The sequence below is a fragment of the Mytilus edulis genome, chromosome 8 (assembly GCF_963676685.1).
Source record: "Mytilus edulis chromosome 8, xbMytEdul2.2, whole genome shotgun sequence".
Classification (NCBI taxonomy): domain Eukaryota; kingdom Metazoa; phylum Mollusca; class Bivalvia; order Mytilida; family Mytilidae; genus Mytilus; species Mytilus edulis.
The window spans coordinates 87,352,557-87,374,168 of NC_092351.1; the positions used below are offsets into that span (position 1 = coordinate 87,352,557).

The 21,612-nt window shown below is 32.9% G+C and overlaps 1 protein-coding gene and 1 long non-coding RNA gene across 4 annotated transcripts; both read right to left on the reverse strand.

Moving 5' to 3' along the window:
• Nucleotides 1–41: 41 nt before the first annotated feature.
• LOC139486538 (uncharacterized) lies at nucleotides 42–9,618 on the reverse strand. Its single transcript, XR_011655601.1, has 3 exons — nucleotides 9,527–9,618; nucleotides 6,605–6,673; nucleotides 42–672 (listed from the first exon to the last, which is right to left on the reverse strand). It is a non-coding gene; the product is annotated as an uncharacterized lncRNA (long non-coding RNA).
• A 2,497-nt stretch (nucleotides 9,619–12,115) lies between these two features.
• Nucleotides 12,116–21,079, reverse strand: LOC139486539 (uncharacterized). Of its 3 annotated transcripts, none has more exons than XM_071271451.1 (4): nucleotides 19,350–19,517; nucleotides 16,745–16,828; nucleotides 14,988–15,069; nucleotides 12,116–13,711 (listed from the first exon to the last, which is right to left on the reverse strand). In XM_071271451.1, exons 1-4 carry the CDS (start codon nucleotides 19,462–19,464, stop codon nucleotides 13,522–13,524), a joined length of 471 nt encoding a protein of 156 aa, XP_071127552.1. In that variant the 5' UTR covers nucleotides 19,465–19,517; the 3' UTR covers nucleotides 12,116–13,521. The 3 variants fall into 3 exon arrangements, with proteins under 3 accessions (XP_071127552.1, XP_071127553.1, XP_071127551.1); XM_071271452.1 differs by lacking the exon at nucleotides 19,350–19,517 and adding an exon at nucleotides 20,989–21,079 and having other exon boundaries at nucleotides 13,295–13,711; XM_071271450.1 differs by lacking the exon at nucleotides 19,350–19,517 and adding an exon at nucleotides 18,647–18,862 and having other exon boundaries at nucleotides 13,295–13,711.
• Between the last annotated feature and the right edge of the window lie 533 nt (nucleotides 21,080–21,612).

Sequence of the window (21,612 nt, forward strand, 5' to 3'; positions counted from 1 at the left end):
TATACAATTATTTAACAATATTCGTTCAAATAATTTTCATGACAATGGAAAAACATTATCATTTATTATTTAGATTGCAAACGATAACACAACCAGATTATCTCACAAAAAGACCAAAAATAAATCCATGAATGTTAAATGTACAAAAAACTGAGACACGACACACATTCAGCGACTTAATCCTTAAAGGGGTTCTCTATGGATAATTGATTTATTTGTTTATGTTTAGCAATAAATTGCAGTCAACATATTAACATAGTATCCTTAATTATGACACACACACAAAAAAAATCATAAATCAAATAAAAAAAAACTAGCAAAAATCATGCAAACATACACAAAAAAAATGTTAATGAGAATTTTAATCTAATCAGTATTGAAAATGTCCTTCATCTTCTGCGAATTCCATTTCAGCCATTTCCACTGCAACATTTCGATGCTTAATATCTCCAAATTCACCATCAATCATATCTTCAGTTTCTGGTTCTTTATTAGTATGTTCTGTCCTGCTGTAATTCAGTACGTAAAGCCATCTTTCATTCTTGGAGCTCTCAAACAAACGTTTTGCGTCATCCTTCTTATTAAATATTTGTGAAACATTAATATCGTCTTTCAGTCCATAGCAAACCACAACGCATTTAATATATTTACGATCCATCTCTTTGTTAATTTCTGTAACAGAAAAAATAGAATTGATAATTTTTTCAATACTTATATTTCAAAATGTCAAATGACAATATAAATTATGAATTTCGTGCGTCAAACTTTCGGCATAAACAACCAAGATTATAATTTCGTGCGGCAAATGCAACGATATATGTACGCAATTAAGATAAAAATAAAGAAAAAAAAAAGAGGCGAAAGCGATATATATCAGTTGGACATTCAAACTCAGAAGTCGAATATAAACTGAGAACGCCATGACTTAAAAGAAAAAAACAAACAGATAAACAATAGATCACAAAACAAAGTCAAAGCATAGAAACTAAAGACTGAGCAACACGAACCTCGGCAAAACACAGTGGGTGATCTCATGAGCTCCGGAAGGTTGCGCATATCCTGCATCACGTATGTCACCCGTCGTGTAAAGTTGCGGCCAACACAACGATATATATACGCAACCACGACAAGACCGATATGAAGGAATCCAATGCAATACAAACAAAGAAAGACCAGTTGTGTCTTTAAGGTCAGTGTCTTGTTTAAGCCATAAGACCAGGTTCAATCCATTATTTTTTCTTAAAGTGTCCTGAACTATTAAAATCAGGAATATGATAGTTGTTATAATAAAGTCCTTTTCCATATATTGGTGTTTGTCTTTGTTGTATTTAAGTGTTCCTGTTGTTCTGTTGTTCTTCTATCTCGTTTTAGTTGGTAAACCGGATTGGTTTTCTCTCAATGGATCTATAACTTTCGAACAGTAAAATTGAGAATGAAAATGGGGAATGTGCCAAAGAGACAACAACCCGACCATAGAGTAGACAACAGCAGACGGTCACCAACAGGTCTTCAATGTAACGAGAAATTCCCACACCTGGAGGCGTCCTTCAGTTGGCTCCTAAACAAATATGTACACTAGTTCAGTGATAATGAACGCCATACTAAAGTCCATATTGTACACAAGAAACTAAAAGTTAAAATACTAAAAGACTAATAAAGTCCAGAGGCTCCTGACTTGGGACAGGCGCATAAATATGGCGGGGTTAAACATGTTTGTGAGATCTCAAGCCTCCCCCTTTACCCCTAGCCAATGTAGAAAAGTAAACGCATTAGTAGTATACTAATGTTGACCTTATTTATGTGTAATGTTACAGTTCTCAACCAGAATAGTTTATTTAAATACTGGGTCTTGCAGGGGCAGATCCAGGATTGCAGGTTAGGGGGCGCAAAGTTTTATTTTCGCCGAGCGGAGCAAGGCGAAAAAACATTTTGAGGTTAATTTTTTGAAATATTCTTTGAAAGGGTGTGCAACGTAGATATTTCGAAATATTGTTGGGTAAAATAAGCGAGAAATTAAGGTTTCAAGATGAAACCGACGAAATCCACCCCTGGCAACAATCTACAATCACCATAATTAATAAAAAAAAAATCTGTGAGCTTCTTTTCATTGAGACCACCACCATATATTTCACAGAAAACGGGACAGAAGACAATAAGAATAGAGACAGAGAGTACACAAGCTGGCCCTCCATATAAAAAAATCTAGCGAATTTTATGTCTGCTCAATGGTTGCTGGGAAAACTGGTGTTGCGTTCATAAGTCAATCGGATATCTTCAGGGGGAAAATGCAATAATGACAAAATATATTTGTATGCGTCCTAGCGGATCCTCCGGGACGAATATCAAATAAATGGCCCTGTTCCGCGGAGAATCTCCGAGTTATGATGGCAAGGTCTCTTACAAATTTGAAAAATCTTCAACAATCTTCTAACACTCTTAACTTACGCATGCACTAATGGAATAATATTGCATATATGAGTTTATAAAGCTACAGTTATAAAGCTGCATCCCCAAAAACAGAAGCTGAAGATCACATGCATGCAAACAGTTTATTTTGATCCTGTGCTCTAATGCAAACTAATCTACAATCAAGACACCAGAACTTGTAATTTTATCTGTATAGCAATATCAGGTAATATCTGAACTAAACCTCGAAAGACATGGTAGTTGTGACATAAAGAAATACAGGAACACCACAAACAAGAGGCTCTCAAGAGCCTGAATCGCTCACCTGGTAAACAATGCCTTATTGAACATATTGAACAATGCCAGGAAAACATGTATTCGTCTGAAAATTTCAGGGCTGATAGATCTTGACCTAATGAACATTTTTACCCCATGTCAGATTTGCTCTAAATGCTTTCGTTTTTGAGATATAAGCCAAAAACTGCATTTGACCCCTATGTTCTATTTAAAGTAAGGGCGGCCATGTTTTTTGACGGATCAAAAATCGAAGCACACACTTTGTGCAGGATAATCTAAGGAACAATCATGCTAAGTTTCATCCAAATCCATTCAGTAGTTTCAGAGTAGAAGATTTTTTAAAGTTAGCAAATATGATGAACAAATTGTGAAAAATGTCATTAAAGGACATTTACCCCTTAAGGGGTCAATTGACAATTTTGGTCATATTAACCTATTTGTAGATCTTACTTTGCTGATCATTTTTGCTGTTTACAGTTTATCTTCATCTATAATAATATTCAAGATAATGACCAAAAACTGCAAAATTTCCTTAAAATTACCAATTAAGTGGCAGCAACCCAACAATGGTTTGTTTGATTCATCTGAAAATTTCAGGGCTGATAGATCTTGACCTAATGAACATTTTTATACCTGTCAGATTTGCTCTAAATGCTTCCGTTTTTGAGATATAAGCCAAAAACTGCATTTGACCCCTATGTTCTATTTTAAGTAACGGCGGCCATGTTTTTTGACGGATCAATAATCGAAGCACACACTTTGTGCAGGATAATCTAAGGAACAATCATTTTAGGTTTCATTCAAATCCATTTAGTAGTTTCAGAGGAGAAGATGTTTGAAAAATTGTTAACGACGACGACGACGACGGACGCCAAGTGATGAGAAAAGCTCACATGGCCTTTTAGGCCAGGTGAGCTAAAAAGATAACTCTTGTTTTGCACATAGTCAATGTGTCAAGTCAATTGTACATGGCTTCAACAGTGTGAAATGAAACCGGTTAACTAAAGAATTGCTTACACTCCATACACCAGTCCAAACTTGGTTAAGACGATGGAAATGTGAAGAGTTGACAGATAGACGAGCGGACCAACGGACACAAAGTGAGACGAGACAGATCACAATAGCTCATCTAACCAATACTAGTATTAGATTTTGCAAACGAAAATTTCGATTTTTACCAGCGATTTTTAATTATCGTGCCAGCCTTGCATTTATACTGTATTCGCAACAAACCAATAAAATCAGAATGAAATGCATTTACGAAGTTGTGTATATTTTCTTGGGATCCCATGAATGCAATACGATACATGTACATATTCGGCAAAATTTTAGGTTGCAAGAGAGAAATATATATAGCCACAGGGATACAAATTAATAAACTAACCTTTCGCTTGAAACAGTTTTTCTTTCATTCATTAAGGATATCAAGAAATAACCTCACATGGAATGTTTTCTTGGTCGTGCCATGAAGAAATTGTGAAAGTGGAACTTCGATTATAAAAGACATTGATTTTAAAAAACCGTGATTACAAGGTTTTTACTTTAACTGCTAAAACCCTATTATGTTTGTCATCAAACGCAGCTCCGCGTTCGACACCTTCCTTTGAAGTATGTCATATCTATAGAACTTAAATGAATCGTAGGTCAGTTGATAAGTTGATTGTACTTTGAATGTTAAAAAAGATTGAATGGTCTCTTTTGATACTTTAATAAGTTGAAGACAACCCATGCATTGCAACTTGTAGAGGGGTGCACGCCCGCAAAACTCCCGGATATTTAAATAAGTTGAAGACAACCCATGCATTGCAACTTGTAGAGGGGTGCACGCCCGCAAAACTCCCGCCTAAATCCGTCCCTGTCTTGAATCTTTATTATTAATCTTAAATGCAGCGACCATTGTTCATGATGTTAGAGTCTTTGGTTTGACTCCACCTAGATCATTCAAATAATGAGGCCCCTCATGGGGGGGGGGGTGTCCTAGTAATCACATAATCACCATTTTTTTGCCAATATAATTACATAATCATTAAATATTAATTTTGCTTATCTTTAGTAATCAAATAATCATAAACTAAAAATACAGTCCTAGGTAATCAAATAATCATGAAATATTTGGCTTAATAATCAAATAATCATTAAAAAAACGGACAAGTAATCACATAATCAAAAAACCCATGAGGGCCCTCAATAATCATATTCCCTCAAGGCAAACACAATATATATACAGATACTACTATGACGGTTCACAAATTATATTGGTTTCAGATAAAGATGTAAATGCCCATAGATATTGTTCAAATGAAGCAACGTCTGTCTATTTAACAAAAGAAATTACGATACCAGAATTTGAATTGAGCAGAAAAAATTTTAGAAGTTTAAAGTTATAGTCTAAATTCTCAAAGCCTCAAATGGATGCAAGATTCATTGCATGAAAAACAAATTTCGTATAATATTTTGAATTAATTCTTACCTTTTAAAAGCGATCCCGAATTATTTATACAAATATTAACTAGATAATACTTTAAAAGGTTAAAATTAAACAACATTAATAATGATACCACATTCTCTGAAAATATATTGATAGTGAATTCTTGGAAATTCACAAAAGGAACAAGGATCGATTCATAAGGATAATTTATTTAGGGTCAAATAGATTTTATCACATGACATTAAGTATAAAGATTTTAAACATATGGTAATAACAAAAATCTAATAAAAGGTCATTTCATAAAGGGGAATTTCATAAAATCTGACAAAATAAGGTAATGTAAATATCAACCAATCGAAAAGCAAATTAAATGAGAACGTTTCCTCTTTTTTTTTTGTAATGCTGAGATGTGATTGGTTGAATTTTGCTTCTTTATGGCCAGCGCCAAATATTACCTGCATATTCAAGACAATAGCAATACAACAATGTCTACAACATAAAGATTTTGCAATTTAAACTAGCTGGTTTTGCAAGGACATATTTTACTGTCACTAGAAGGTTTACAAATAAATAGATTGGTGTCAAGGGCAACATTTTTTTACTGCTCTTAGAAAATGATACAAATAACTGACTGTTTAAATGGTGTCAGATTTCGAATGCCACTACAAAATAATACAAAATCAAAGTTCTGCAGGGTTAATAGACTGGTGAGGAGGGAGACATATTTTGATTATCACCAGAAAATGACGGATTTTGGGATAAGGATAGAAAGTTTAAACAGACCTACCAACACCCCCGATTGTTGTTGCACGGGTCACTTAACGTATAGATAGTGTAACATTATCCCTATCATCGGAAATACACAAAACGGACGAAAACAAAACAATTGATCGTCAGTAACCCCATCAAAGTTAGTTGTTTGACGAGTGTGTCCCTGAATGTTAATAGATCTTGTTTTCCTAGTTGCATCCACCGCGTTGATCGTAGCACAGAACATTCAGCATGTTAATCACTCACCGGAAACTAGTATTTTAAACGCGTAAGACGTTTGCTCTTCAAGCATCATCGATTGTATTAACCTTTATATTGCCATATTTATTAACATGCATTTCTTGGAAGAGACTAACATGTATGTAGTCAAATTTAGAGTTATCATGTCAAGTATGTGCATCATATACAAAGCTGCGCATTCCAATTCCAAATGGCAACATCTAACATTATATATTCACATGATTTGCACCATGTGACTTAGGTTCTATTGATAAAATACTTCCCTCTGTTAAAGATTGAAAATAAAATCATATCAAAAGAGCGGTTTGTGTTATTCTACTGAAAATGGATAAACCTTGACTGTTTACAAAATGAAAAGGACGAAATCATCATATTTAAACAGAATCTGGTCGACGCCTTAATAAATCAAGTGAGATTGACTGTTTGATTGGTGTTTTACAATCCTAGTCAAATAATACGTACCTCCACTGTGCAGGATTTGAACTCACAACTTGAGCGTTGACTGGCTATTGATACCGTTGTTTAAAGCCCCTGAAAAGCAAAAGAGATTACATGTTACATGCAAATTCATCCTATATGGTTTTCCCTATATGCGTACATAAGTCTCTTTTTGTATAAATCTTCATTTATATTTTCACAATTCGTCTTATTTTATAAAACACTTATCAGGCTGATATCCAGATGTAATGTAATTCTTGTTAAAGAAGGTAAAACAAAGGTCAATTTGGTAAATTTGGTTTTTTTGTTACATCTGTGGGCTTTAAAACTTATTTAAAATGCATAGTTTGAATATTTGTGCATTTAAAATACATGTGTATACTTAGATTAAAAAAATATTAATCCAGTTCTTGGACCAATACATGCATATATCATAAACTAAATCTTCGTTGCACGATGTTATCATTTGTATCGTATAATAGCCAAAAAAATATTTCACTTGCTCAGTGTTGATGAGAAAATATGGCAGCTTATTAATTGTTTTGTTTTGAAGCCGAAGTCTACCGATTGTCACTTTCGTAAACATCAACAAAGAAGCATATATATTGAGGTAAGCACGTGTATAATATGTACTATAAGATATAGTTTATTTCGATGACGGAGCGGTGTTCACGTTTGTTGAATCCTTCTGTCATGTTTTCCATTCGAATCTCCGTATTGCGATCACTGTATATTAAAGAGAAAGGTCACGGTGATGTCACTGCATACGGAAAACATGTCGTCGAATTATTGTATGGGAAGCCAATAATCAAGAAAAAGTAAATTGCTACTAAATTTTGACTAATTAAGGCATTTAAAAAAAGGATATGTACATAAGTATTATTATTAAAACTACCCATTTAGTTATAAAACAAACCATTCGGAATATTGCAGTTGTTATCAAATGGTTTGTATGTGTGTTGGTGTTTGTTTTAGTTGCACTTCAGTGTTCCTGCAATTCCTTTTTAAAGGAAATGTTTCCTCTCAATCGATTTGTGACTTTTGAACACCTGCATACTACAGTCGATTATAGTTGTTATCTTTTGTCCCGGTGAAAGTGTTTTGTGAAATAAATCATAGTAAATTGTCAAATATCTCACTGAAAAAAGAAAGTCACTTGCACCTTTTTTATATTATAGTGTGTTTGCATTGACTGTTTTGCTACGAAACATATAAAGCAAACATATTTGATACATAATTTCGCTTAAGATTCTATTGGTTTTTTGTTATAATTACATTAGGCTACCGGTTGATATAACACCATTAAAGGGGTACTGGCTACGAGATATATAACAAATTCAAAACTAGGAGTGATATCAGGTACTCCGGAAGTGTAAGCATATCCTGCTCCACATGTGGCACGCGTCGTGTTGCTCATGTTATAACAAACCCGGTAAATAGTGTAATTCGGTAGGTCACATTCATGAAAGGAGGGCTTTGTAGTTACGACGTAAGGAACATAATCCGATATCATCCGTGAAACGGTTGTCCCATAACGGTCAACCAACTCGTGATAGCGTCCGTAAAATTTACGAAGGGATGATTTCAACTCCAACATTTGGAACTCTTGGTTTAAAATCTTCCTTGTTAGCAGCAACCCTCTATTAAGAAAATCATGCATGATAGGCAATACAAGCACGGGTATATCGTATCAAATAGGAGATATATACCCCATATACCCGTGCTGCTTGAAATTTGCTACTTAGAAATGAAAAGTTTACAATTAAAAAGCTGAAATCATCTCTTTTGTCATAAAGTTTTGTTTTCAGCCGACCCTCATTGTTAATTTCTAGATGTAAGTCAAGATATGAGGCCGACTTAACTTTATCTGTTGTATCCTTTATCTCTAGTTCGATGGGATAGATGCGTTTAACATAGTCACCAAATTTTGAATTATTTAGTGATAGAACATCATCTATATAGCGGAAAGTAGAATTAAAGGATGTTGCTAACTTTTTATCTTTCTTCCTAAGAAGTTCCTGTATGAAGTCAGCCTCATAATAATAAAGAAACAAGTCGGCAAGAAGAGGGGCACAATTGGTTCCCATTGGAATGCTGACAGTCTGTTGAAAAACACGTCCTCTGAACGTAACAAATATGTTGTCAATCAAGAAATCAAGCATCTTGATATTGTCAGTTTCAGAGAATTTTTTGTTGGAATCTGAGTGATCCTTTACAAAGTAGGATTTATCCCTCCCTAAGACAAGATACTTGTATCTACGTTGGCCTTTTTTTATGAAACAAAGCAATACCAACTCTTTCAGTTTGTCTTTTAGTTTAGAATGTGGAACACTTGTGTAAAGTGTAGAAAAGTCAAAAGTTTTAATACTATTGCAAGATGAAAGAGAGTTAGATTGTATGTACTCTACAAGATCTTTGGATTTTTTCTTTTAATCCACATCTGATTCACGCAAGTGGATCTTCAAAAAATATAAATTCCCAAAAAAATATTTTATTTATATGGTACATGTGTCTATATGGTAATAAGTCTTCAACCTCTAAAAATATTTAGTAACCTTCCTTTTTCATCGGCCAGTTGTATTTTACCAAAAACACAGTTAAGTATCAATAAAACAAATACATGTTTGATATTATCATTAAATAAAATAGACAATAAACCACCATAACATAAGAAAATGATTTTACCAAGTCAGGAATATGACAGTTGTTATCCATTGTTTGTATGTGTTTGAGCTTTTGATTTGCTATTGCTTAGGGTTCTCTTGCTTAAAACTTTCCTCGGAGTTCATTGTCTTTTGTTAATTTACTTTCCACCAATTGAGTAATGTTAATTTATCTATAGGGGATTATTATAAACTTGAGATAATTGCTAATTTATTTGTAAATGTACGTATTTATTAGTATTAGTTTTCGAAAATGTCTACAATCCTTAATGTACGTTCCTACCTTCAAAAAGCGTTCCTTAAGTATTAAAACAAGGTAGTTATTCATTTAATAGTTTTACAGGTGTAAAATAATACTACCAAATGATATGTATTTATTTATTACTATGAAAACATATTGATAGTGAATTCTTGGAAAATCATAAAGGGAACATAGGTCATTTGGTGTGAATGATTATTTTAACAGCATTAAATTTCGGTCATAGTTTTAGGTTATTGAAAGAGTTTTAATAAATATGAAGAAATGTAAATATTTACGTGTGTAAGTCTGTCTTAAGACCATTGTAAAGAAAACGTATATATTTCATTTGACAATGTATGATATTTAGGTTGTACTTTGTAAATATAGATGATGCACAATGCTTCTTTATACATGTATGTTAAATTTATAGGTGTTTTGTTTACCTACAGGTTTACAAATATTCTTATCTACATGTCTAATCTCATACATATCTGAGAATTTAAAATAACAAGTACGGGGATAAAAGAACTATGTAAAAAATGGTGGTGCAGTTGGAAGAGGTCAACATTTAGTATGCCTGTCAAACTTTCAAACTGAATGCAAGACTTCCTTAATATAAATTCCGCATTTGATCTATAATTTTTAAATTGGTTGTCCCAAAAGTAGAACACTTAAACTGTTAAAATATGCTGGAGAAAGCGCAGGTGCAATTCTTATTAAATTTGCATTTATTGTCGTAAAAATTGTTATCAGTTACTTCAGTAAACCCGATATCAATTTAGTATTATAAATTAAAGCTAACAGGATAATAGATTACTCTGAAAATAATTTCATGATGGTTTCTTGGAAAATAAGTTTGATAGTTCTTTTAACACTAAATAATACTTTAACTTAACCTTTTGTATTATATACTGAAAGATTTAGAAATACGATATACTAGTATACATGATTATGTTTGTTTACTTTTAGAATTAAGTACGAGTGTGATAAAGACTTTGTTAATGTTGTTTTTTAGTGTGATAAAGACATTGTTAATGTTGTTTTTTAATATGCTGTATGGGGGTATGTGGTTGGTTAACAATCTGTGGTAAAAGTTCATTTCTATTCAACACGAGGACAATTGAAATAATTAAAAGGTTGTTTTTTTTTTTGGGGGGGGGGGGGGAATCAAACATGAATTCAACTGAAATTCTAATACATTTTGTGTATTATAACAATTAAACTATTTTAGATTTAGTTTGCGCTGGTTTTTCAATTATAATATAGTTTTGAGTATATGGAAAGAAAAGAATGAATAGCGTACATCACTTATTAAAAAATTTCTGTCTTATTTTCATAAATCTAATCTTATGATTTTGCCATTATAGGTTGCATTTCTGTAAATATTGACAATGCAATTTCCCATAGGAACTCCTTTTACGGCTAAAACTGTACCACTTTTACTATGAAGTTTTGAAAAAAATCTTATCCTAGAATTGAAAGTTCATATGCACCATAATTTTTTTCAAAGGTCAAAATATAGGGCTGTGCGGCATATTTTCAACGTTTATATGCCCTGAACTTCTCAGAGTTTAAACTTACACTAATTTTCTTAACTGCCCCTACCTCGAATGAAAGGTTACCACAGATTTCAATGTAAACAATATGCACGTGTTTATTTACTGGTAACATTCCCAATTTCTGTCTCTGCGATATGGAACACAGAGAGCATAACTGGGAACCAGTATGTAAACAAAATTATTTTTCTATGAATATTCAATTACTCCCCAAAAGAGGCGTGTTTTGAGAAACAGCTGTATTTACAAAGTGCAACCTATAGAAAGGATTTTCCGTTTTGAATTTCGGTATTTTTGTTATTTTACTTTTTCTCATTAAACATAATTGTATAGTCCAATTGAATTGCAGATATATCTATTTTGCCATTTAAAAAACATTAAAGAGCTTTTAGTATGTCGCTGAAATGGAACATGGGATTCTCTTTATCACCAGTATGAAAGAAAGAATGAGAAAACCATAGCATTGCTGCAAAGAGAGAGAGAGAGAGAGAGAGAGAGAGAGAGAGAGAGAGAGAGAGAGAGAGAGAGAGAGAGAGAGAGAGAGAGAGAGAGAGAGAGAGAGAGAGAGAGAGAGAGAGAATACATTGTAACAACGGTCAATTAAAACGGAAAATAAAATAATTTGCAATATGACCTCAAACAAACTTTGTGAAAACTAAGGTGCACCCCTAGAGCTGTAATTGCAAGTAAAACTTTCGTAAAAGTTCAAAACTTAAATCTATGACCCTCTTCCAAGGGGTCAATCAAAAACCAGCATGAAAGAAAGATGCCGGAAAAAATATAGCGAAAAAACGACGGTCCATAAAACACTATTAAGAAAACAAATAGCAACACGACCATAAACAAGCTTTGTGAAAACTCGGGTGCTCTGGGAAGGTAAACAGCTCCTGCTTCCCTAGTTGCACCCACAGTTCTGTTAATTGCAAGTAACATCTCGTAAAAGATGAAACCGCACACTGTGTATTTTGAAAATGTAAGCTGCATGTTTTCTCCTCTGCTCTAGACCAGATATTATATATAATGATATTGCCGATTGAATAATATCCATTTCATAGAAGAAACCAATTATCATAAGTTTGCTAAGCGTCTTATTGTCTTTATTGCACAATCCAATTTCTTTGATTTATAAATTACATATATATAAATACAAATTAAAATCTTATAAAAACTAATTATTTTCATTATATAAGCATAACAGTTACATAGCATTCCGCATATTTTGGTACATACATAAATAAATAAATAAAAGCAAACGGTTTAATAATAACTATAAGTGTATCATCATTCAAATCTAGCTCACACATTTCACTTTGTATACAATTAGCAATATTTCAATATGTATTTAGTATTTTTTAACACAGTTCTCGTATGCAATTTTCAATATGGCATGAAATGGAATACATAAAAATCAATCTTAAGGTACAAAATGGCATACATATCAATCTTCCATGATTTACGATAGAGTAAAGGGGACGCAATGTTATGGTGCGAAATAGGTTTTTTGTCAGGGTACGAAATGGAGGTTACGAAATGGTAAGGGTACGAAATTATTGCAGATATATTTTTTTTTTATAATACTAAAATTGAGAAAGGAAATGGGGAATGTGTCAAAGCGACAACAACCCGACCATCGTTTGTCTAGTTCATGTTGATCAATAATATTCAAATATGCAAATATACAAAGTAATTAAAGTGGTTGTTAGTACATTGTTGTGCTAGTTGTTCATCAATTGTTACATCGTTTTAAACGAAGCAGAACAAAGACGAACAAATAAAAAGGGTACCCCATGTTCATTGCATCTCATGTCATTTCAGATTATTTGATTGTGACCTCTACAAAAAAAACTTACTTAGGCTTCAAGAATTACTTATTAACGATAATCAAAGACAATAGTTTTGTTTTGCACCGCTTTTCTCTAATCCTTTCCTTTATTGTCTATTTTTGTTCCTTTTTTTTCTATTCTGTACATACCATCCATAAAGTTGTCACAGCATTATCATTTCTTTTCTAATGCTAAACTATTCAAATGTTAATAATTATAATAAAACCTTTGAATTATCAACTTCAATTGTGCAATATTCTTGCCGGTGACTCAGACGTCAATCATGGAATTGACGACAGCCCTCGTCCAATTAAAAAATGCGTTACATATCATATTGAATTATAAAGAGCAAGCGCATTCATACAAATTTCTATATAAAACATGATGATGAATTCAAATGTTTCGCAGTTTAAAAATACCAAAGACATACACGCACTCTTTCATTTTATTTACATGAAATAACTTTACGTTCCTGATGCATAAAACGATTACTGGTATCCTTCAAGAGAGTGTTCAAACATGCATTGTAATCTATAATCTTTATCTTAACAGTTTAAAATTCATCGCAAAAAGCTTTCATGAGAATAAGATTTCATCATCTCATTCAAAAACCTTTACCTAAACAGTTTTAATTCATTACAAAAAACGTTCTTGAGTATTAGATTTCGTCATCTGACTCGTATTCATAAAGGTCCTTATCCTTCCGACTGAGAGCAGCGTAAGCAGTGGTCCCTTTGACAATGCGAGGGGGTACAAGTTCCTCCGTCGTAGTGTCCATGTATACACCTGCGTTATGTTTGGTTGATCTTTGGGTTCTTAACTGATTCTGATATTCTCTGTTGTTGTCTCTGAAATCATAAAGTTGAAATTTGTTAACTTAAAGTGTTGATTCAAACAGGGCATTTGTTTTTAATTTTCATGATCATTTGTCTCATCCTCGTCCTCGATCGTCCCTCAGACTGAACTTCCAGGAACTAGAGAAGTGACACAATTTAGTGTGTGGGATATCGGGGTTAAGTAGGGATGTCGGGTAGGGTGGTAAACAATTTGAATCAGAGAAAAGAAAGATAAAAAGGAGAATGAGAAAAAAAATGCCCATTATTATTTGAATATAGCGGGATCTTGAAAATTAACACACCGTGTCATCCCTCTCAGGGACGTATGACTAATATTTCTCTAGCTGTAAACAGGTATTTACTCAGCGCTGATAAAACTTTTTTTTTAATTTTGAAGAAGAAATTGTCTGTGTAATACCGCGATATATGTCAGACCAAGTGTTAAAAAGTTTAAAAAAAAAAAAAAAAAAAAAACATCACTTAATAATTGACATGCGTGAAAATGGTCTTTTTAGTCAAAATTTTCTGAATTAACAACGGAAAAAAATGTTTTATCACCGAGACAGACGAATAAATGTAAAAAGGCGGATTAATGTAAAAAGAGAGTTCAGAGATTTATTAAAAAAATCTTTATGGTAAACCTTTTTTAAACAATTGACGTCACTGGAGTTTTCCTTCTATATTTATATACGGCATGTGTATCAAACTATTTGTAATTAAACACTACGCTGTCCGTAATAAGTTGAATAGTTTAGGCGATGCAAGCAGTTGTCTAGCCTCAGTAAAAGATAGACATAAAAACATCGATAAAACTTAACAAATACACTGCTATTCTACAATCCTTCGGTTAAACCCAACAAGAGTTTTTAAAAAAGCTGTAACCAAAAAAGGAAGAACATGAGAATTAAATAAAAAAAAAATTGTTGTAACCGATTTCCTTTTTTATGAGCAATGAGTAACCAGAGGTGCTCATACAGGGACTCATTTTAACTTATTATTAGACTTGCTACAATTCCCTTTCCATTATTTCACTCTTACTAATTTATATATTTACTGATAAGTGCCAGCCTACTGATTGCCCTTGGAGATGTCAGTATAATTGTAATCTCCTAGTTATAGCAGTAAAATTATTAAATTGAAAAAATTGAAAAAAAAAAAAAAAAAAAAAAAACATAATTAGGAAGGGACATGTAGCAAGTCTAACTTATTATCTATAGAAAGATAAAGGATAAGACACAAAATCAGTTCACGTACTGTAAAAATCAAAAGAAGAGCGCTTTTCTCTCACCTTTTTCTCTTTATCATGATCAAAGCCAGTACAACCATTCCAACGGCTATCAGTAAACCAAATATAAGTCCGGCAATAGCACCTGTGACAAAGGAAAATGGAGAAATTCTTATTCCGGTAACCGAACAAAATTAAATAAATTACAAATGTCAACAACGATTGGAAAATATCTATTTGCAGAGAATTTTTTTTATGAAACATGATTTTGAGAAAATAATACATTAGCCTGTAGGGGCCTGCAAGATACATAGACAATAACTGTTTAGTGTCTTTAAATATCAGCTGTATTTGTACGAGGCTAGGAAACAATGTGTATGCGAGCTTTTAGCGAGCTACTACACCTGTTTCGAGCCGAGTACAAATACAGCTGATATTTAAAGACACTAAGCAGTTATTGTCTTTATCCTGCAATTAATTCTGTATATTGTTTGTGTTTTGAAAGACACAAAAACTAACATATTTAGCATTTATTTTCGATTTGTAATCCCTTGAGGCCCGCGTAGTAATATCAAAATGAAACATTACGCTGAAGACGGGTTCGCAAAAAAGAACCTCGAATGGTCAACAATAATACATCGCTCAAGGTGAATAATTATCTATTTTAACATAACAACTAATTTCAACAGTTAAAAAGAATAACAAAACATTGTCAAATTTGAAACAGAAGTCTACGAGTTGTCCTACGCTTCAGACTTGACATTCACCTAACATGCATGCTGAAACTGACATGGTTGATTTTGTAACACAATCATACACATTCAATTCACATTCTGAGGTCATACAGGTTCAAACAATACTCAGTCCGGCAGTGGGCGGAGCTTCAAGCGATATCTGTATAGTATACAGATACAGCATAGCGATATATGTAGGGCTGTATCTGTATAGTAGGACAGCCAATCGCAGGATAAAGAAGCTCAATAGTTAAATCCTGTAAAGTATCCCATGATGTTACACTGGTAGTAAATTGTTTTGAGCAACAACTAATCAATCAATAGCTAATTAAGCATAGGATTATTTATTTTTATTTTGTAAAAGTTTTTGCTATGACATGTGGACTTATTTGGCTTATATTTCTACAGATAGAAGATAACAATTGACAAAATTATGATATTTAAGGAAGGCCTGAAATGATTCAGAACCTTCACAATTCGAATTCAGCAGGTCCTGAAGTATTTTGAAAATATGTGTTAATCGAGTTTCTGAAATATTCCATGACCCATAAGTTTTACTGTATCCGCGACTTATACAATATTTTTTTAACTCTATTTTTGGTGATTGACATGTTTTATATCTTCATTGTATTCCGTTCACCTTCAAACGTTTCATTTAAGGCTATTTTAAAAGATCGCACTGATATAGGCAAATACAATATTTATAAAGAAAAAATAAGATATCGTATGATTGACCATGTAACAACTCTGCACAAAAGACAAAATGGACAAAGAAATTAATATCGATAGCTCACCTCACGGACCTCAACATTGAGCAAAGCCCATATCGTATGGTCAACTATATATAAAAGGCCCCGAAATGACAATTGTTAGACAATTCAAACGAGAAAACCAACGTTTGTCTGTTTGGACAATCTGATTAAAAACCGATCTCTCATCGCTCCTGTTTCTGATATGTCGCGTGGGCGACATATCAGAAACAGGAGCGATGAGAGATCGGTTTTTAATTAGATTGCTGTTTGGATTTTTTTGTTTTGATTGATGGTTTTTATATCTATAAAAAATAAATGTGATACGTTTACCAACCTGCCTCAGATTCTACAGTAAACTCATCATTGGTTAATTCGTTGTCTAGGCTGGTTTCGTTGGATGCCGGTATCGTAGGCACAACTGAAATAATTTTAAGAATTATGATAATAAAAAATTACATCTAGCAGATTCAATGTTGTTCAGTTATGAAGGTTAATTTGTATATGGCCGCGGGGGTTCATTTTTGGATTCTTTAATATTTAGGACCATTTTTCTGTATTTTTATTTATTTTTACCATTTTCTCTTCTTATATGTCTCAGCATCTCTTTTTTCTCGATTATTTAATTCTTTGTCCTCTGCATAGTTTGACCATTATTCTCTATCATCTAAATCCCATCCATACCTAACAAAATTGCTTCCAGTATTTTGGGTTAATTAACAGTTAGAAACGAGTTGACAAGAATATTATACAATGTTTAAACAATCTTGTCCTTTCAATTCGTTTCTTTGATGGAATTTCGAACAAATTACTTTGGACACTTCTCTAGATCTTTATCGTGTACGGTTACGTGTAATATTCATTCTGAAGTACAGCAATCAATATTAGAGTGCAAGTGAGTATAATGTTTAACTATCAGATATTATTTTAAGCTTGCTTTAGAAAACAATACATTAACTAATTCGATGGATTGTTGTTTATTACTGTAACTGGTGTTATTGTACTTGGTATGATTTTGCTAAACATTAAAGAAATGCAACACTGGGTGGGGTTTTTTTCGGAGTCTGTTATGTCTATTTTGTCAATTTTGATGTTAAAATGGGCATTATTGAAAGAGATAAAAAAAAAAATGCACCCTCTGAAATGAGTGTATACGTTTCTGATTAGAGGAACACTAGTGCATGCTATCTGTTTGCTTGATCTTGAATTGTATTTCTCTGTAAATATACATTTACATCCAACTTTCGTAAACCCGGGGCAATTTAGATATTTTTAAATATTGACTTCCTTAGATGTATTTTGTGTCGTTGGTCATCTTTTTTTCACATTTATCACATCTCCTTTATTTATTTTCTATGTTAATAATACAAGATAGGTCTGTCATATTTTCGTCTCGTTACTTTTTAAATTAAAAAACACGTATATTAAGATTTCATGTATATTATGAAAAGTAAATATTTTATTCCCTTTGACATTCATTGAGTTTATTAAACCTGACCTGACCTTCAAGATCTACTTCAAATATCCCCTTCCTTTTTAATCTGGGTCATCTTCAAAACCCCTTTTAGTTCTTTTTCATTTACCTAATAATTTACAGTTTTAAGAAGGATCGGGTGGATGGCACGGAAGATACCAAACAGGAACAGTCAAAACTTGATGAGAAACTGACAACATCAAACTACAAAACTATACATAGATATGGGAAGATGTGGTATGAGTGCCAATGAAACCGTGAAATCTCCATCCAAGTCACAATTTACAAAGTAAACCATTATAGAAATGTAAAGAAATCTAAGGGAGCTACCATTTGATTTTTATGGGGGGGCTAGGATGAAATTTGAAAAAAATAGGCAGGACAGGAGTTTTGAGTAAAAAAAAAGGCAGGATGAGCAACTTAGTAAAAAAAAAAAAGGCAGGATGACAATTTGTGTAAAAAAAGTCAGGATAAACTAGTAAAAAAAAAGCAGGACCGAATAGAGTAAAAAATAAAAAGGCAGGACAGAGATTACAACTAAAAAAAAAGCAGGACAAAATTTTTCATCCTAGCCCCCCCCCCCCCCCCCCCCCCCCCCCCCCCCCCCATAAAAATCAAATGGTAGCTCCCTAAAGATTTCATGAGCAAGACAAACACAAACAAAACAACAGGGGTCATGGGGTCATGGGGTGTTCTGAATACACGTAGTTTGATTATAGGACGATCAAACGTGAGGATCAATTTCCTTTTTAAGGCGGTTCTCACCTGTTGTTGTCGAGACTAGTGTTGTCGAGACGTTCTTTGATCCTCCTATTCCAAATATACCGTCCAAAAATCTTTTGATCCGATAGATCTGTTCGACCTTTTCATCTATTCCCATGTTTTAGGATGTTAATTTCACATCATGCACTTTTTTGTTTTAGAATATGACTCAATTTTACCATATATTTATTTATAAAGTGTAACTTAACCCCCAGGTAGGCCAATGTTCAAGGTATGATTACACACCTGTATTTTATCTTTCACGTCATGGTATATTATCATATGTATAGTTTATGTGTATATATATATAGGTATTAAACCACAAGTGTAGTTTTCTTGCAGCTTCTTATCGTTATAGAACGTGATATTATTATGATTCATTCTTATTGATTGTTTTCATTTTACGACAGTTCCAAGGGGTACATGTATGTGACATCGATGCAATAAAACAGTATCTGTACATAAAATAGGGAAGTTAAGAAATAACAAATATATATGTATAAATGTGCATATAGATTGGTAAATTTTGGACAATAATTAAGTCTTTTAATTGTCTTAATTGAAGAAACTGATAAACAAATCACTACATGAGAAATCATAAGACTGGGCAACACGAACCCGAACCTGATCTGAATACACGTAGTTCTATTACCGGTAACGGACAACCATACCCCACGAATTAATCGGCTTACAAGCTAGTTCTTACCTGCCGTTGTCAGGTCTTGTGCTGAAGTAAAATCGTATGATCCTGCTCGATCCCCAAGTCCCCATGCAAATCTTTTGATCCGGTAGATTTGTTCGATCTTTTCAACAATTCCCATGTTTTAAGACGTTAAATTCACATCTTGCACTTTTCTTTATTTAGAATATGACTCAATTTTACCTAATATTTGTTTATAAAATGTAGCTTAACCCCCAGGTAAACTAATTTTAAGGTATAATAATTACACACCTGTGCCCGTATGCATAAACTACTTTTAAAAAATGAATTTGTTCCGTACGGAAGGATTTTTCTACATGTCCAACGATAAATTAATTTAGAAATTCGTTATGATTTCTTAACTTTATTTTAATGTGGTATGGGAGTTTAAATTAAACATGATACAATTTGTTCATATTTTGCCAAAACTTAGTATTTATTTTGATATGTTCAAAACTATAATACAAATGAGAGGTCATCGAGCAATTTCTGAAGCTACAGGTCGTGACAACATGACACATTTTATATGGATTACAAAATTGACCTTAGGTTCTCTGTTATTTACACAGTAAAACATCATTAAGTGTTTAGAAGCTAAACTAGATGATATAATTTTAGATAAAATATAATTTTAAATAAAATACGAGAAAATAACTTTACGAGACAACATCGCCTGCACTGTGTCCATGTATCTTATATAAATGCATATGAATTGGTTAATTTTGGACGGTATGTCTTCTAATGAATCTAATCAAAGAAACTGGTAAGACGCGGATTTTGATGTTTAAAAATGGGGAACAGAACGGATGGTGAGTTTAATAGAAGAAACTCCTAATTTTCTCGTTATTTGATAAACAATTCTGAAGAAAAATAGTTCCAAGCGTCGTTTTCCATATTTTTTTAATCTTCCATGGACAATGATTGGGTGCAGCAATTAAAGAAAAGAGAATAATTGGGAAGAAAATAAGAATAGATAATAACTGAAATATATATGATATAAAAAAAAAACTGAGAATATACTTCAATATTTTTTACACCGACAAAAAAAGGACAATTACCAAAATTAAAATGGAATACCAACCCCTACCCAACCCTTAGTGGCGGTTCAATTATTTTGATCGGGGACATATGGTTGGAACCGTCTTATCTTAGGTTGGAATCGCCGCTTTTAATAATGGCTGGATTCGCCATTGCTCCTTCCCAGTTCAGACCTTCATTTCTGATAGCCATACACTATACAAATGAGATAAACCAGGTTTTCATATGCACTACACGTCCGACGTGTAGGCCTACGAGATATATGCCTGTTCCAAATGAAATACATGATGTATGAATCGTTTCAAACCATTCAAGTCACAATTTGTAAAAAGGTAAAACATAAGAGGTCAATGTACAGCCTACAACACATAGGCTCACACCGACAAGCAAAGCTTTAAAGTAAGTGCCCGAATTTAAAGGTGTAAAACAATTCGAACGGGAAAACCAACAGTCTAATATATATTAAAATATGAGAAACGAGAAACATAAATGGACCAATGTCAGCTATACAGTTATAAAAATATATTGAATAATACATATACAATTGATATGGGTGAAAGCCATGCCTATGTCTCGGGGAGATCGAGTTCATTCTTAACCTACTCACCCCCGCTCATGGAGGAATAATAAACTATATTCTTTTTTCCATATAGTTCGATCGTTATGTTACAAAAAAGCAACTTCAGATGCGGAAGTCTTTATCCGATTACGATATTTATAATGTGTAAAGTCAGCTTTGATCTCTTATGATTATAGATATGAAATTAGGACTATAAGCACTTAAAAACTACTTATTGTAATCTGTAATGTATAAGTCTGAAGATGTATAAATAACTTGAGGTTAACATAGAATTGTGAAAATGCACCGCCCCCAATAAATAATTGCATGCATTTAACAAATTTTGCTGAGACATCTACGAACTAAAGACAAAAAAGGAAATAAATACAAATTCAATCAATTTCAAGAATTCAGGAGACAATACTTATATAAATGTATATTATGTTGGAGAAAATGGGGGGGGGGGGGCAAAAAAACACCGAATTGATTTAAATTTTAAGATGTTGTGTTACATTGACTGTGAAGGATATAAAATATAACGTGTTGGTTCGTTTGACAAATATTATGAGCCCGGGTGTTTTTTGTCGAACAATACAATTAATAACTAATCAAAACTACTGTAAAGATATCAACAATGGCACAGTTTTGATATATTTTTTGTGAAAGCAAAAC

Excerpts from the sequence above, each read along its gene's own strand:
- LOC139486539 (XM_071271451.1), bottom strand. The coding sequence starts at position 19,464 with ATGGGAATTGTTGAAAAGATCGAACAAATCTACCGGATCAAAAGATTT. Across the intron at positions 16,829-19,349 it reads ACAAGACCTGACAACGGCAG|TTGTGCCTACGATACCGGCA; the intron begins GTAAGAACTAGC and ends AAATTATTTCAG. Across the intron at positions 15,070-16,744 it reads TACTGTAGAATCTGAGGCAG|GTGCTATTGCCGGACTTATA; the intron begins GTTGGTAAACGT and ends CCTTTGTCACAG.